The following is a 14966-nucleotide window of genomic DNA, read 5'->3' as shown; positions in this document are numbered from 1 at the left end:
GATAACCGTTAAACTCAAGGTGAGTTGTATCAATATATTTGCCTCAATATACTCTCACAAATTCAAAATGCTAATTCACAACAGAGAAGACCTCAGCAAGCGCAATCAGAGACCTGTGCCCAATCCATGATGAATACATGTGCTGTATTTAAATTAATTTAATAAAGTGTTGAACTTCTTCCATCCTCTTTCTCTGTCTTAGTTAGCCACTGACTACACTTTATCTAGCTAGTTAGCAGAGCAGTAGATCAGAACATATTCTTGTATTACAATGCCTAGATAATTATTTGTACAGTATCTCGATGTTGATGTCTATTTCAGACCTTATGGCATTTTTCAAGGATAAGCATAAGAGCATTAAAAGGGGAGAAAACCACTATAAGTCTGGCCATGTGGAGAAGTACAGCCAGCCAGAGTGAGGGGCAATTTACCGGTTTGGTCAGGGCCATGAGGGATACAGTTTAATCTGCGTAGGTGAGTTAAGTTTGAGCATCTTAGCAATACAATATGTTTTATACTGCTGTCAACATTCCACACGGAAAGAGCTACTTAATCAATTATATAGTGCATTTGGAAAGTATTCAGACCCCTTGACTTTTTCCACATTTTGTTACATTACAGCTTTATTCTAAAAATGATTCAATTAATGTTTTTCCTCATCAATTAACACACTACCCCATAATGACAAATCGAAAACAGGTTTCTAGAAATTTGTGCAAATTTTTTTAACATAAAAAAACTGAAATACCTTGTTTACATAAGTATTCAGACCCTTTGCTAAGAGACTCAATGTATCTCAGGTCCATCCTGTTTCCATTGATCATCCTTGAAATGTTTCTACAACTTGATTGGAGTCCACCTGTGGTAAATTCAATTAATTGGAAAGGCACACACCTGTCTATATAAGGTCCCACAGTTGACAGTGCATGTCAGAGCAAAAACCAAGCCATGAGGTTTGTCAGTAGAGCTACAAGACAGGATTGTGTCAAGGCACAGATCTGGGGAAGGGTACCAACAAATTTCTACAGCATTGGAAGGTCCCTGAGAACACAGTGGCCTCCATCATTTGTAAATGGAAGAAGTTTGGAACCACCAAGACTCTTCCTAGAGCTGGCTCCCCAGCCAAACTGAGCAATCGGGAGAGAAGGGCTGACCAAGAACCTGATGGTCACTCTGACAGAGCTCTAGAGTTCCTCTGTGGAGATGGGAGAACCTTCCAGAAGGACAACCATCTCTGCAGCACTCCACCAATCACGCCTTTATAGTAGAGTGGCTAGACTGAAGCCACTCCTCAGTAAAAGGCACATGACAGCCCGCTTGGAGTTTGCCAAAAGGCACCTAAAGACTCTGACCACGAGAAACAAGATTCTCTGGTATGATGAAACCAAGATTGAACTCTTTGGCCTGAATGCCAAGCGTCACGTCTGGAGGAAACCTGGCACCATCTCTACGGTGAAGCATGGTGGTGGCAGCATCATGCTGTGGGGATGTTTTTCAGCGGCAGGGACTGGGAGACTAGTCAGGATCGAGGGAAAGATGAACGGAACAAAGTACAGAGAGATCCATCATGAAAACCTGCTTCAGAGTGCTCAGGACCTCAGACTGGGTCGACGGCTCACCTTCCAACAGGACAACGACCCAAAGCACACGGCCAAGACAGCGCAGGAGTGGCTTTGGGACAAGTCTCAATGTCCTTGAGTGGCCTAACCAGAGCCCAGACTTGAATCCGATCAAGCCGCTCTGGAGAGACCTGAAAATAGCTGTGCAGCGACGCTCCCCATCCAACCTGACAGAGCTTGAGAGGATCTGCAGAGAAGAATGGGAGAAACTCCCCAAATACAGGTGTGCCAAGCTTGTATCAAACTCAAGAAGACTCGAGACTGTAATCGTTGCCAAAGGTATTTCAACAAAGTACTGAGTAAAGGGTCTGAATACTGTAAGGAATTGTATTAGATATTGGTAACTTGTTTTGACAACTTCTCAACATTAGCTATGGTTGACACAATATACACTATCCACCTCGTCCTATGTCACCACTTGTTCTCCTGTCTCCAGTAAACGTTTTATTAACAATACTTATGTAAATGTGATATAAGTGATAAATGTGATACACAAAATGTGTAAAAAAAATCAAGGGGTCTGAATATTTTCCGAATGCACTGTAAAATCATTAATCAGATTGCCTCGGATACCAGACTTAGATGAGTGATAATTCAGTTCTAGAATGTTGTCATTGATGAGACTGAATCTAAAAATCTATTGACATCCAGAATTGACTTTGTTTAGATGTCCTGCGTGTGTTATAGTTTCATAGCCAGAGACAAATCTTCAAAGGCACAGTATTTATTTATTGGGAGTGGCACATGCATTCACATAGTCTTGATTCTGTCGCCAAAAATGGAACGCTAATTATCTGCTAATGTGACTCATACAGAACCACAAATGTCTGTCTCAAGCTTCACATCTCACCAGGGCCATGATGATCTGGATGAGACTGCAGGATCGAGGCAAAGGTAAGAATCTCTGGATTAACTGTGTAATGTTAGCTAAATTTAGTAATTCATAAATTAGCTAAAGTTGTTTAAATTGACAATTCTGCGAATTGTCTTGGGCAAGTTTTTAATTGAAAATGCCTGTTATCTAGCTAGGTAGCTCATGGTTAGTTAGTTAGCAACATTAGCCTGGCTAGATGGCTAATAGCAGTCTATTTGCATAGCCATTTAAATGCATGAGAAATTCAGAAAAACAAGTTTCTTTCTTTGGCTTTTATAAACCAACAGTCTAGCTTGGCAGCAAACTTGGGGAAGCTATGGCTAGGCGTTCTTGATAATGTTTGTTTGTGTCTGTGGGTGAGGGGTGGGTAGCCGACTTCAAGTACTACTTGACTTGTAGCTACTCTAGCTAGCTGGATTATTTTAGTCTGGATTTTTGAGGTTTCAGTATGGACTGATATCCTCTCGAGTCAAGAGTGTGTTTACTGCAGGAAAACGTTGTTTGCTGTTACCCTCTGGACAGCAGATCATTAGTATGGGCAAGGTTATGTAACCTTTATTTATGAATGAATGGTGGGAAAACGATTGTAACCATTTCTGTGTTTGACCGCTAGGTTTTTTGGGTATTATGACTCATACTGTGGTAGACCAATGCATTATGGTGCGTTCAAGACAACTGGGAACTCCGAAAAAAGTACAAGGTGAAATCATGACGTCAGTGATCTTCAGGTCAGAAAGTCGGGGCTCGAGAAAGAGGCCAGAGTTCTCGAGTTGGAATTCCGAGTTGAATCACTGTTCAAAATGATTTTCCCCAGTCAGAGCTAGTTTTTTTTCTCGCAAGTTCCCAGTTGTCTTGAACACGCTGAAGTTGGAAGTCTGATATTTCTGAGTTCCCAGTTGTTTTGAACGTGCCATTAGCAGTTAGATCTGTATATAAACCCTGGATTGCTGTTGCTATGTATTGGACAATGAGAGGCTTTGAAAGTACCGGTCAGCCATATTGGCACTCCTCAGAAGAAGCAGTCCTCCATAGGAATGAATTGAATTCTACAGTATTTGAATTAAATGGTTCAAGGACAAAATTACATGTATGTAGCTCAGATAATATAATTTAAAAGTATGCATTAAGGAGTCTGTAATAGAATAAACGTGGCAAAACAAATGTAGACATGAATAAATTCATTTCTATAGCTTCCAAAATATTTTTTACAATGGTGCCGGAGTGCCAAGACGGTCTGGTCTGCTCAGCTAGTTAATTGACTATACAGCATATGAAACAGAAAAAAAAAGGAGCGAGTGAGATGTTTTGCTTGCTCTTCCATCTCTAGTGAAGCTACGGGATGTGGTCGGGAGCGTCCCGTCTGCGCAGTGCTGCGCAAGAGTTGTCTGATAAACGATTGTGCAGTGTTATAAGTTGTAGGTTTAAGGCAGCCCCACATCCCTTTCACTTCTTGTCAGAAAACTGCATATTGCACTACACTCAGGTGAGTATGTCCGAAACCAAACCACCACTTTGCATTTAGGAAAGTGACATCTGCTGTGCTTTAGAATGACTTATAGTTCCAGAAGTAAGATTGCAACTTTTAAGGCTTTGTTTTAAGGCTTTGGGGCCAATAAGGGGCACTCTTAAATTAAATTGACATGTTGGTGAAGATCTTCGTCTGAATGAAAAGTATTCTAACGGAATTATTAAAAAATATATACATCTGTAAATTAACATTACTTTTTGTATTAGAATTATTTTAGTTTGACTTTGACATCCCAAACTTGAAATGTCTCTCAGGACTTTTACGTTGCTCAGATTGTCTGGTTAAAAAAAACAACATGAAAAAACAAGAAGACTAATGCTTTTTTCAAAGCTGTAACTCAATGTGACTGATTTTCACATTCTTTGCTTAGCCTGTAAACATTACAACATGAGCAAAGGAGCAAATTCCAATTTTCTGGTGGCGTTGTTGGCTTTGAATGTCCTAAACAATCAATAAATCAAAGAAAAGAGGAACATTGTTACTTTTGTTGGTTAATTTGGTGGTAAATAAACATTCCTCTGTAGCCTATTGTATATCCATATTAATAATTTCATTTGGATATTTGATTTAGTGTATTGTTGAATAGTGTTTAGGTACACAAAAATTGTAAACATTACTATAACATTTGTTGCGGTAGGTCCTGAGATGCGTAAGAACTTGCACATGAGGGGGTATTTTGGATCAAAATGTGATTGGAGATACAGTAACTCCAAAAGGTTTGAGAACTACTGTTATACACAACCATTGCTGTGGACCAAATGTTATTACAATGGATAATCTCTGCACACAAAATGACTACTGTACAACAGACTCTTTTTGTATCAAAAATGCATTTTTGCAAGTCTCTAAAATAGTCTTCAGTTGATTAGCACATCATAGGTGCCATTTGAGGATGCAAACAGGCTTTTGATGCAACAGGTGCAATAGGATGCAAACAGCTGTAGTTCAGAGTAACCTAGCCCTTGATCATGACTCTGTTCCAGACATTACACATAAGTCATTGGACAAGGGTGTCTTCTGTGGGGGGGGGGGGGTTTGTTGTGGGTCTGGGATAATGGTGTTTATGTGAGCCATGACCAGTCTTTCAAAGCACGTGCTATGGGTCGGTAGTCATTTAGGCAGGTTACCTTAGTGTTCTTGGCCACATGGACTATGGTGGTCTGCTTGAAACATGTTGGTATTACAGACTAAGACAGGGAGAGGTTGAAAATGTCAGTGAAGACATCAGCGCATGTCAGCGCATGCTCGGAGTACACAAAGTAATTTAGCTCATCTGGTAGGCTTGTGTCACTGGTCAGCTCTTGGCTGTGCTTGCCTTTGTAGTCTGTAATAGTTTGCAAGCCCTGCCACATCCGAAAAGCGTCGGAACCGGTGTAGTACAATTCGATCTTAGTCCTGTATTGACTCTTTGCCTGTTTGATGGTTCGTCGGAGGGCATAGCGGGATTTCTTATAAGCTTCCGGGTTAGAGTCCCGCTCCTTGAAAGCGGCAGCTCTACACTTTAGCTCAGTGTGGATGTTGCCTGTAAACCATGGCTTCATTTACAGATATCATTTACAAACGAAGCATTTGTGTTTAGTGAGTCTGTCAGATCAGAGACAGTCGGGATGACCAGGGATGTTCTCTTGATAAGTGCGTAAATTGAACCATTTTCCTGCCCTGCTAAGCATTCAAAATTAAAAAATTTAAAAGTACATTATTTTCTTTAGGAATGTAGTAAAGTAAAAGTTGGCAAAAATATAAATAGTAAAGTACAGAAAAAATGGACTTAAGTAGTACTTTAAAGTATTTTTACTTAAGTACTTTACACCACTGCGAACACCTGTGTGTAAGCGTAACTTGGGAAGTGTAGTTTCGTTGGATGGAGTCACCCATAGCTGTATTGATCTATGCAAAACTACAGTATGTGTATCTTATTTGAATGATTCTTTCTCACTGATGAAAGATAAGGGTCATATGTTTCGAAATCCGTATCGCAAGCTATGATTATTGACGTTTCTAAACGTTAAATCACAGCGTCAGGGTTGTAGTTCACGAGGCAGTCATGGGCGAAGCTAATGGCTGAGAACTGTGTTTTGAGACTACAGTTTGAGAGCTAAAAGTATCCTAACCTTTAACATACACGTATTAGTCGGAATTTGGAAACGGACATTTCTGACTTGCTAACTGGTTGTAGTTATACAGGTTTATTTTTTTAAATTGCATTTCCTTTAAAAACAGCTCATATTTTTTTACAACATTTTATACACATAAAATGGTATAAAAGCATAAAACACAGCATTTGAATATTACATTTAAGTTTGTTAAAGTACATGTTGTTAAAACTAATAGAAACAACCATGAATAAAAGTACTTTTTCTTGTAAAACATCCAATCTGTAAAAGCCATTTAAAATGTGTACAAATTATTTAATAAAAATAAAACATTTAAGACATGAAAACATGTAAAAAAAATAAATAATAATAACTTTGTTAAAAAGCTGTCTTCGGTCCTTTGTACAGGAACGGGGTGAGTCCTTATCAAGCTCGCCTCCTCCTGCTCTTCTGAATCAATCACCGTCCTGTCACTCGGGGCCCAGAGGAGACCCCTCCCCTAGGCGCCACAGCGCTGTCAGGCCGTGGCCGCCGGGACCTTGGGTGTTGTGGGGGACCCTTCGCCTGGGGGACCCTTCGCCTGGGGTCGAGGCCCCCTTTCTTTTTTACCATCCCAGGGCTTCCGTGGCTACCATGGCCACTGCCTGGGGGTTGGTCTCTACTCGTTTCGCTTCCAGCAGGTTGCAGGAGGACCACAGTGCATCCTTCAGACACGTGTAGTTATACAGGTGCCGCGTTCAAATAGTTAGCAAGTCGGACATTTCGGAGTTTCATCGTTTCCACTAACACTTGAATGCACCATTAGACTTTTACATGTTCTTATTGCCGCTGGTTATCCATTATGCAAATGCTTAACATTTCATATTTTGACATTTGCAGGGCTCTACACTGCGACCATTTTACTCGCATATTCAACAAAATGTGTGCGAACTGCAAAAGTCAATGAGCACATGTACAAGTTGCAGTTTATTCCCGCTGTTTGTTTTATATCATGTATGTCTCGCCTACTTCCTGGTTCAAGTCCTGTACTGTTTTTGAAGTCCTGTACTGCTTTTGAATGGGCTTTCGGCTTACATAATCAAATTCTTGAAAATGGGGTCATTTAAGAAATTTTAAATAATATTCGTATTCATGGATTCATTTACCTTTAACCAATGCCTTTTATGAAGGTTTTCGAATATGAAAAAAAATGCAATCAGGTAGAAGAAAATATAATATAAGAATAATTGTACATATTTTAAAGGACAACGTTATCATTGATAATCAAAGATGTTTTATAACTAAACCAAGATAGACCACAGCCTGTCGTTTCAAATGGGAACAATTGAGTCATTGTGGGCAGAAAAGAAAAGACGTGTGCAGAACCAAGAACGAGTTAGTGAGTTCCTATTGGCGCCTTCTAGCACATATTTGCATATTTCCGTGAGGGAACGCCTACTCTGAAGTGCGCGTGTGCAATAACTCAATTCGTCTTTGCACTCCTAAACAACGCAACAAAAAAATGATTGGCAAAGTCTACAAAACTTAGTCCACTCTGTTCGTAACTGATATTAGTTTTGTGAACCGAACTATATTGAGATCAAATGTTTCATCGATGAGGAAATTTGCATAATGTCGGTAAAAATCCATCTCGTAGTGAGTGGAAACGCAAAGCGGATGCTTCATATTGATACATCCGGTAAGATATCTGTCTCATTGTTCTATCTGTGATATAAGCTTGAAGTCCATTAAAAAAAACAGTACGGGCCTTGAACAAGGAAGTAAGCAGTACTTGCCGTTTTCAACGCGCAGCTCAACGAGCCAATCGTAGCCGAGTTGAAGCTCGTTTAGCTGAACGCGCCAATCATAACCTAGTTAGAGTCTGGAACCGCGAGCCTTTGAGACGAGTACCTTAAGTGCGCCCGTTTTGGCTCGCTACTGTAAAGCAGAATGAAGAGCATCCAATTAAATTTTAGGCGACAATGTCAACAGGATCCAGAGGAGGCCGGGTCCGAGTCTGCCAGTGATCTTGTCGATATTGATTTTGCTGAGCCACCAGCAACACAAGATGAAGATTCGGCCAGCAGTAGTCTTAACACTGGCACTGGTGTTGCCCCAGTGTCGCCAACCACTGCCGGTGGGAAACAATACAAATACAACGCACAGTGGGAGAACGCGTTCCCGTGGTTGCATTTTGAAGGAAATGTTATGTTTTGCAAATATTGCAAGGCCGAACCACAACTTGCAGGCAAGCTTTCTTCGTTTGTGGTGGGGAATCCTCACCTGAAGAAGGACACTGTTAAAAAACACAACGCGTCGAAAAAGCACATTGAGTGCAGAGATATCCACATCAAGAGTACCAACGAATATCCGGTAACAATTCAATCGGCTCTGAGGAGGCAGGTGAGGATTTCGGAAGATAAGAGAAGACAATTAAAAATATATATATAGCATACTTGATTAGAAAATTTCGACCAATGATGGCGTTCTGCAACCGGTGTGGTGATGTATGCCAAAGACAACTTGGAACTCGAGACGTCAACTCATGACGTCAGTTATCTTCAGGTTGTAAAGTCGGAGCTCTAGAAAGATGTCCGTGTTTCCGAATTGGAATTACAGTTCAAAAGATTTCCCAGTCGGGGCACGTTTTCCCCCAGTTGTCTTAAACGTGGCAATAGCTAGGTCTTGTTCCCAGACGTTACCAACCAATGGTTGCGTATGTAACAGTTTTGCTTCCGTCCCTCTCCTCGAACCATCTGCACACACAGACATCAGCCACCCTCGAAGCATCATTACCCGTTGCTCCACAAAATCCGCGGCCCTTGCAGAGCAAGGGGAACAACTACTTCAAGGTCTCAGAGTGACGTCACCGATTAAAACGCTATTAGCGCGCACCCCGCTAACTAGCTAGCCATTTCACATCGGTTACACGTACAACGTCATCGACTGACAAATTGCTATAACGTGTGGTTAGCTGAAAAAAAATTGTGGTTAGCTAATACTTATCCTGCCTTAAGATATGGCATGCGTAAGCAACGCCTGTGCAGAGGAACGCGCCCATATAGCTCGCCAGTTTGTCCTAAAAAACGGAAAGGAGTTATTTTACGCGTGCCGCGGCAACCACTTATGAAGTCGGACATTACGAGTTTCCTAGTTCCGACTCATACACGTGAACGCGGCATTAGGCCAACGAGCCATTACAGAATTAGTGTCTATAAAAACGCTCCGGCACTATTGATTGCAAAGGGTTGTCACTAGTTAACACAGCCACAAAGTCATAAATGCGTTCTATTTCTACAATTTATTTTCTTAAAATCCCATACTGCTAATCGTATGCCTAATCTCAAATTAAGACCAAAAAGCTACTTTTAGTTTATAGCCAATTTTGACTTTGGCTGTGCGATCAAGTGGGAACCACTGACGGGCTTCGATTATCTGCCCCGGTAGGTGGGTGAAAAGTGATTGCATTCGTTTTGGAACCGGGCTGCCTCCCGGGCGTGAGTCAGGTGATCCGCCCTGGTCAACAGCGAAGTCGGCTCAAAACAAAATTGACGTGTAGTAATGACAGAGCTGCCAACTCACGCATTGACCCTCTTCTCACACTCTCACGGCACACCTCTATGTCACGCATTGAAAAGTACTGCATTTATTTTTCTAATTAGTCCATTGTATAGTCCGCGCTTTAACTGTTCAACTGTGCTCCAAATTGTTTTGAAATCAGAGCATCTGCGCCTGCAATTTAACATCACGAGCGGGAACCTCTATCATTGTCTTGTCTTGCCACAGCACTGTGAACCATATCTAGCAGTTCAAATGATGTAAAGGGATCAAGGGGATTGGATGCATGGTTTAAAGAAACGCCCCCCAAGATTAGAGTGGAGATGAATGGAGAGAGAGAACATAGTCTGCTGAGTTTATAAAACTGTAAAAAGACCTGCACGGCAGTGCTGTTTTATGTACAATGTTGTCCACAAAATTAGTTTATCCTGTCCCTATTATTGCAGAATGCAGCCTTTTTGACAGCATTTAATCCACACTGTTTGTAACTATGAAAATGATTTTGTCAAACAGATTGTGAACCAAAAACTGTAAATTTGATTCGTTAGGGATGACAATGAATTTAACAATAATTTGGTTAGGGTGTCGGGAGTTTTGATCTTTTTACTTTATTTAGTCCGATCAGTAGAACAATTCTCATTCTTAACAATGGGCTACAATATAGAGGAATTACTGTGCTTTTCAGAAAGAACACTACTGTTATTCCCCACAGGTATTTATTATTCCACTTCTTCCCAGTTTTACCTGTGTAATCATATATTTGAAATATGATATGCCTACTTGTCTTTGAAAATTAATCATATTAGGCTATACGTTATTGCTGCCATTCATGGACAGTTTTGAATAAGTCAAACAAATAAGTATTTGATATTAAATGCTCCAGGAATCAAATATTTGTTTGAGATTTTAGTATTGTGCACATGCTAGGCAGGGGACTCACTACTCCTAAACCCGTCATATTTTGTCTAGTTGGCATAAACCACCTGAATATTGATATTCATTAGATTTTTAGGGGAGATTGGTAATCGAACACTGCCATTGCAAAGAGTGCTCCGTAAACCACGTCCCAGTGGGCAGAGCTAGGCATGTTTCTTGTGCACTGGGACACATTTTATTACTGAGATAGGCCTCTCATTTTACAATGGGTCTGCGGTGGTTCTGTGTAGTTCATCTAATATATTTCAGACCATGTGTATTGCAGTTAATTTTGTCTATGACTTAATAAGTGAAATATCTTTGAGTAGCAAACAGGGAAACAAGTCCCAGACACTTCTCAATAGAAATTGTTCTGCCTAAGGGGGGCGCTGTTTACCTGAATTATTTGTATTATCTAGTGACCACCATTCCTCTGAATAAATTTTGCTCGTTCACAAGAGACCTGGTTGATATTAAATCACATTATTGTAATTGTCCCTTGTCATAGACACACTTTGTACTTTTCACAACAAAAAAGACCGCCATTGAATTCATTGTATGTTTTGTACAGTCTGATTTGGACATTTTGTTCTCTGTTGTAGAGCAAGTAAAATATAGACTTTATGTAAACTGGAATTGTGACTAATAGTATACTGAAGGTTGAGATCTCTTGATATCAGAGATGTGCCTTACGGCGTCCACATACTTCCCAGCCGAAACAGTTCGGAAGAGTTTGTGTATGTTTGTTTTGGACTTCGGTTTTGTGCCCTAACAGCTGAAAAAAAGTATACGCCCCTTTATCGGTGATAGGTCAACAATAGGGATTATTCAATAAGTCTTTGTCATTCAACGATAGATTACTAGTATTCATGCACATTTCATTGAGAAATACTGCAAACATCTTAGATGTAAAATTGCATGACTATTTTGACTGAGTTTATGACCGATTTTCTTGAGTTATTTTAGATTAATTCTGAGGAAGTGTATACTGGCTACGGCATATCAAAATGGACAAACAGTACTATTGCTGGTTGTTTTTCTTGTTTTTCAAGCGAAGTTCTTTTAAGGGAGTATGCGAGCACACTCGTTCGGTTCAGCTAGGAGCAAGCCAAACTGAAGCATGCCGACACCTTTACCCAGTCTGTTGGGGGGAGTTAAGTGAACGACTTACATTAGTGAGTGCATACATTTTCATACTGGTCCTCCGTGAGAATCAGACCCACAACCCTGCCGTAGCAAGTGCCGTGCTCTACCAAGTGAGCCACACGGGACTGCACAGATGCTAGACCGTGGAATCACAGTTGACTTGTAGTATTTTGATACTTTAAGTATTTATTTTATTGACAAGTTGTGTTGAACACAGGGTGTACATGTGTCCACTGTCCAAAGTCTCTAACTCACTGCCTCATCACCTGGGAGCTAACACATCTTCAACTACCAGCACCTAAGGAATTAGTCCCCTTGGTTAACCCCAACAAAGGCTAAATACTAGGCCTACATGGCAACAAAAACACTTCCAATTGTTACATGACTGTTCAGAATCTGTAGAATATAAAGATCCACTGGGCTGAATTGTGTCATTAGCAATTTTATTAATTATAAACATTGATCCATCCATCACACAAGCGCACAAAGGTTATGATAGGCAAGGTTCAAATGATTCTGCATTGCTTTTCAATGGAATTGACCTCAACCCTAGTAGTAATAATTTATTGATCCCAACTTGGATGATTGCGTATTAAGGATGCCATGCATTTCAATAAGGATAGAGCAAGTGTCTGTTTTCCATCCAGTATTAAATCACGGTCATATGTGAACAGCAGGCTCAGACAGTATCCATAGCTAGGCTATAGTGGATAGCCAGATTTAAAACACTTCAAGACCCTGTGGGTCAGATGGCTTTTCATAAAGATGTCATGCTAAGTAAAGAAATGTGTGTGTGGGAGACTGAAGCAGTGGATGCAGCAACAGGCAGATAGAGGGGAGGCCAGGCACGTCCAGGTGTAGGCCAGGGTGCCCTCAGGCGTTGTCCTGGGAGAGGCAGAGAAATAGAAAAGAGGGGTTAGTGAGAACATCCCTAAGATCTTACTTATTAGGTCATAGATAAAATTGACTGCAATGTACTTGACTCAGATATATTAGCATAACTACACAGAAACAGTCCCCCTCTACACCACGCCCTTTGTTTGTGGTGAATCTTAACCTGAAGACGGACACTGTTGCTAAGCAACAGGTCGAAAAGCACATTGAGTGCAGGGATTCATTCATACCAGAACTCAGGATATTTTGTAGGGTACAAATAAACTACAAACTGTTAACTATCATCAGTGGATAGCCAGATTTAAAGCACTGGAACTAACCCCTTTCTCCATTCTTAACAGAACAACTTTCTAGCGTCACATTTTACCTCACCTCTCAAGATGACGACGACTCAGTATGACCTGTCAAACACGCTCCCACCCCACACACTGACCCGGCTGGCACGGGAGTGGCTGGCAGAGGACACACCAAACTTTGACCCTGCAGGGCTGTGTGTGGGGTCACATGAGGTCGAGGCCAGGTTGTTGTGCAAAACGCCATGCAGCGTGCTGGCGGGCAGGCCTTTCTTCACTGCTGTTTTCACTGAGCTCAGCTGCACTGTGGAATGGGCACACAAAGAGGGAGCACAGCTGGGTAAGAGACCAACTATGAGCCTGGTCAAAAAACATGCGGGAGGTTTTAGAGAATACACAGATACCTCACAAACGTGATGACAATACACCTCAACTCTGATCACACTGCCAAATTCATTTGGAGAAGGTATTGGGGAAACAAGCTTTGAGTTTGGCATTCACAAAATTCAATTGGAATAGATTCCAACTGATTACAATCTAACCATTAAATATAGTTCACTCACATGATGTTTGTAATTTTTAGGTAAACTCTACTTTGACCTCACCTCCACCAGGTCCAGATGCGGTGGCCCAGACTGCTGTGGTCAGAGGCCCAGCAAGGTGCGTCCTCCTCGGGGAGAGACCGGCCCTCAACTGCCTGGCCCGGGCCTCGGGGATAGCCACCCGCTGCTCCCAGCTACAGAGAATGGTCAGGGAGGCAGGCTGGCACGGCCATGTGGCTGGCACGCGTAAAACCACCCCTGGGTTCCGGCTGGTGGAGAAGTATGCCATGCTGGTGGGCGGCGTGTCCATGCACAGACAGGACCTGAGTGGGATGGTGATGCTGAAAGACAATCATATATGGGCATCAGGGAGTATCACACAGGTAGGCAGGGGTGGATGTCTCAAACTGTACATTCGACATCAACCTATACTAGGATGTGGTTGTCGATTCCTCTGTAATCCTTTTACAAATGCATGAAAATCAGAGTGCAAGAATACATGTATGTCTTTCATATTCCAAGATGTACCATTAGATCTGGCATTTTTCTAATATGAGAGCTGAAGTTTTCCCCTCTGTGCATTTTGAATAGAGATTAAATTTGCATTCTGATAGAGAACTGATTTGATGTATTTCCTACCTGTGGGTCTTCCAGGCGGTGAGGGACGCCCGCTCGGTGTGTGGCTTCAGCAGTAAGATCGAGGTGGAGTGCGGCAGCCGGGAGGAGGGCAGTGAGGCGGCCACGGCAGGAGCCGACATCGTCATGCTGGACAACTTTAAGCCACAGGTGAGGCTGATGGACGTCCCAAAGACATCAGGGAAGTAATGTAGAAGAGGTAGAGACGTACTGGAGGGCTTGCGATAAAGCAGAAGAAATATTTCCGTTGGACATTCATGTACATTGGACTATCAATTAAGTAATATTCTTCTTCCTCCTGAATGTCAGTGCTGTGCATTTCGTTCAATCTCTTCTTTCCTACACGGTCTCTTCCCGCACTCGTCCCTTCCGGCCTCTATTCCTCCTCTGTCCTTTCCTCTCTCAGGAACTCCATGCGGCTGCCCAGCTTCTGAAGGAGGAGTTCCCGTCTGTGCTAATCGAGGCCAGTGGAGGGGTGACCCCAGACTCCCTGCCCCAGTATCTCTCCCCCCATGTGGACATCATCTCTCTGGGCTGCATAACCCAGGGCTGCCCCGTGGTAGACTTCTCCCTCAAGGTTCAAAAGCCTGTTGCCTTTCCAATAATTTTCCAATCACAGTAACTGGCAATTCAGGATATTTGTTAATAAAGTGAAAATAAAAAGCAATGGTCAATTTCCTCACTATTGATCCTGGAGATGATCAAGAGACAAAAAAATCCAGGAATGTTACATGAGATTTAAAACTGACATTCAGAGATGGTGACTGTATAATTTCTATGATGCGTACAACTAATTTATAAATCATTATTAAAACTGAAGTAAGACTGTTCTCTCAGTTTCTTTTGTCCCAAAGTGATCATTATCTATTATATGGGATATGCTTTAGAA

General features: G+C 41.7%; 1 protein-coding gene across 5 annotated transcripts; it reads left to right on the top strand.

The window, feature by feature from the left end:
* Positions 1-346: 346 nt before the first annotated feature.
* Positions 347-14907, top strand: LOC139568640 (nicotinate-nucleotide pyrophosphorylase [carboxylating]-like). Of its 5 annotated transcripts, XM_071390594.1 has the most exons (6): positions 347-474; positions 2435-2513; positions 12948-13239; positions 13514-13824; positions 14096-14227; positions 14484-14907. In XM_071390594.1, exons 3-6 carry the CDS (start codon positions 12987-12989, stop codon positions 14697-14699), a joined length of 912 nt encoding a protein of 303 aa, XP_071246695.1. In that variant the 5' UTR covers positions 347-474; positions 2435-2513; positions 12948-12986; the 3' UTR covers positions 14700-14907. The 5 variants fall into 5 exon arrangements, with proteins under 5 accessions (XP_071246695.1, XP_071246694.1, XP_071246693.1 ...); XM_071390593.1 differs by lacking the exons at positions 347-474; positions 2435-2513 and adding an exon at positions 3474-3580; XM_071390592.1 differs by lacking the exons at positions 347-474; positions 2435-2513 and adding an exon at positions 3656-3976.
* The last annotated feature ends 59 nt before the right edge of the window (positions 14908-14966 follow it).

Source organism: Salvelinus alpinus, chromosome 2 (assembly GCF_045679555.1).
Source record: "Salvelinus alpinus chromosome 2, SLU_Salpinus.1, whole genome shotgun sequence".
NCBI lineage: Eukaryota > Metazoa > Chordata > Actinopteri > Salmoniformes > Salmonidae > Salvelinus > Salvelinus alpinus.
Note: the sequence above shows the minus strand (reverse complement) of the source record. Positions and strands in the feature narration are given on the sequence as shown.

Bases quoted from the DNA above. Each gene is read 5' to 3' on its own strand.
- LOC139568640 (XM_071390591.1), top strand. From the start codon at position 8,044: ATGAAGAGCATCCAATTAAATTTTAGGCGACAATGTCAACAGGATCCA. The intron at 13,825-14,095 runs GTAGGCAGGGGT...TGGGTCTTCCAG, and splicing joins CATCAGGGAGTATCACACAG to GCGGTGAGGGACGCCCGCTC. The intron at 14,228-14,483 runs GTGAGGCTGATG...TTCCTCTCTCAG, and splicing joins TGGACAACTTTAAGCCACAG to GAACTCCATGCGGCTGCCCA.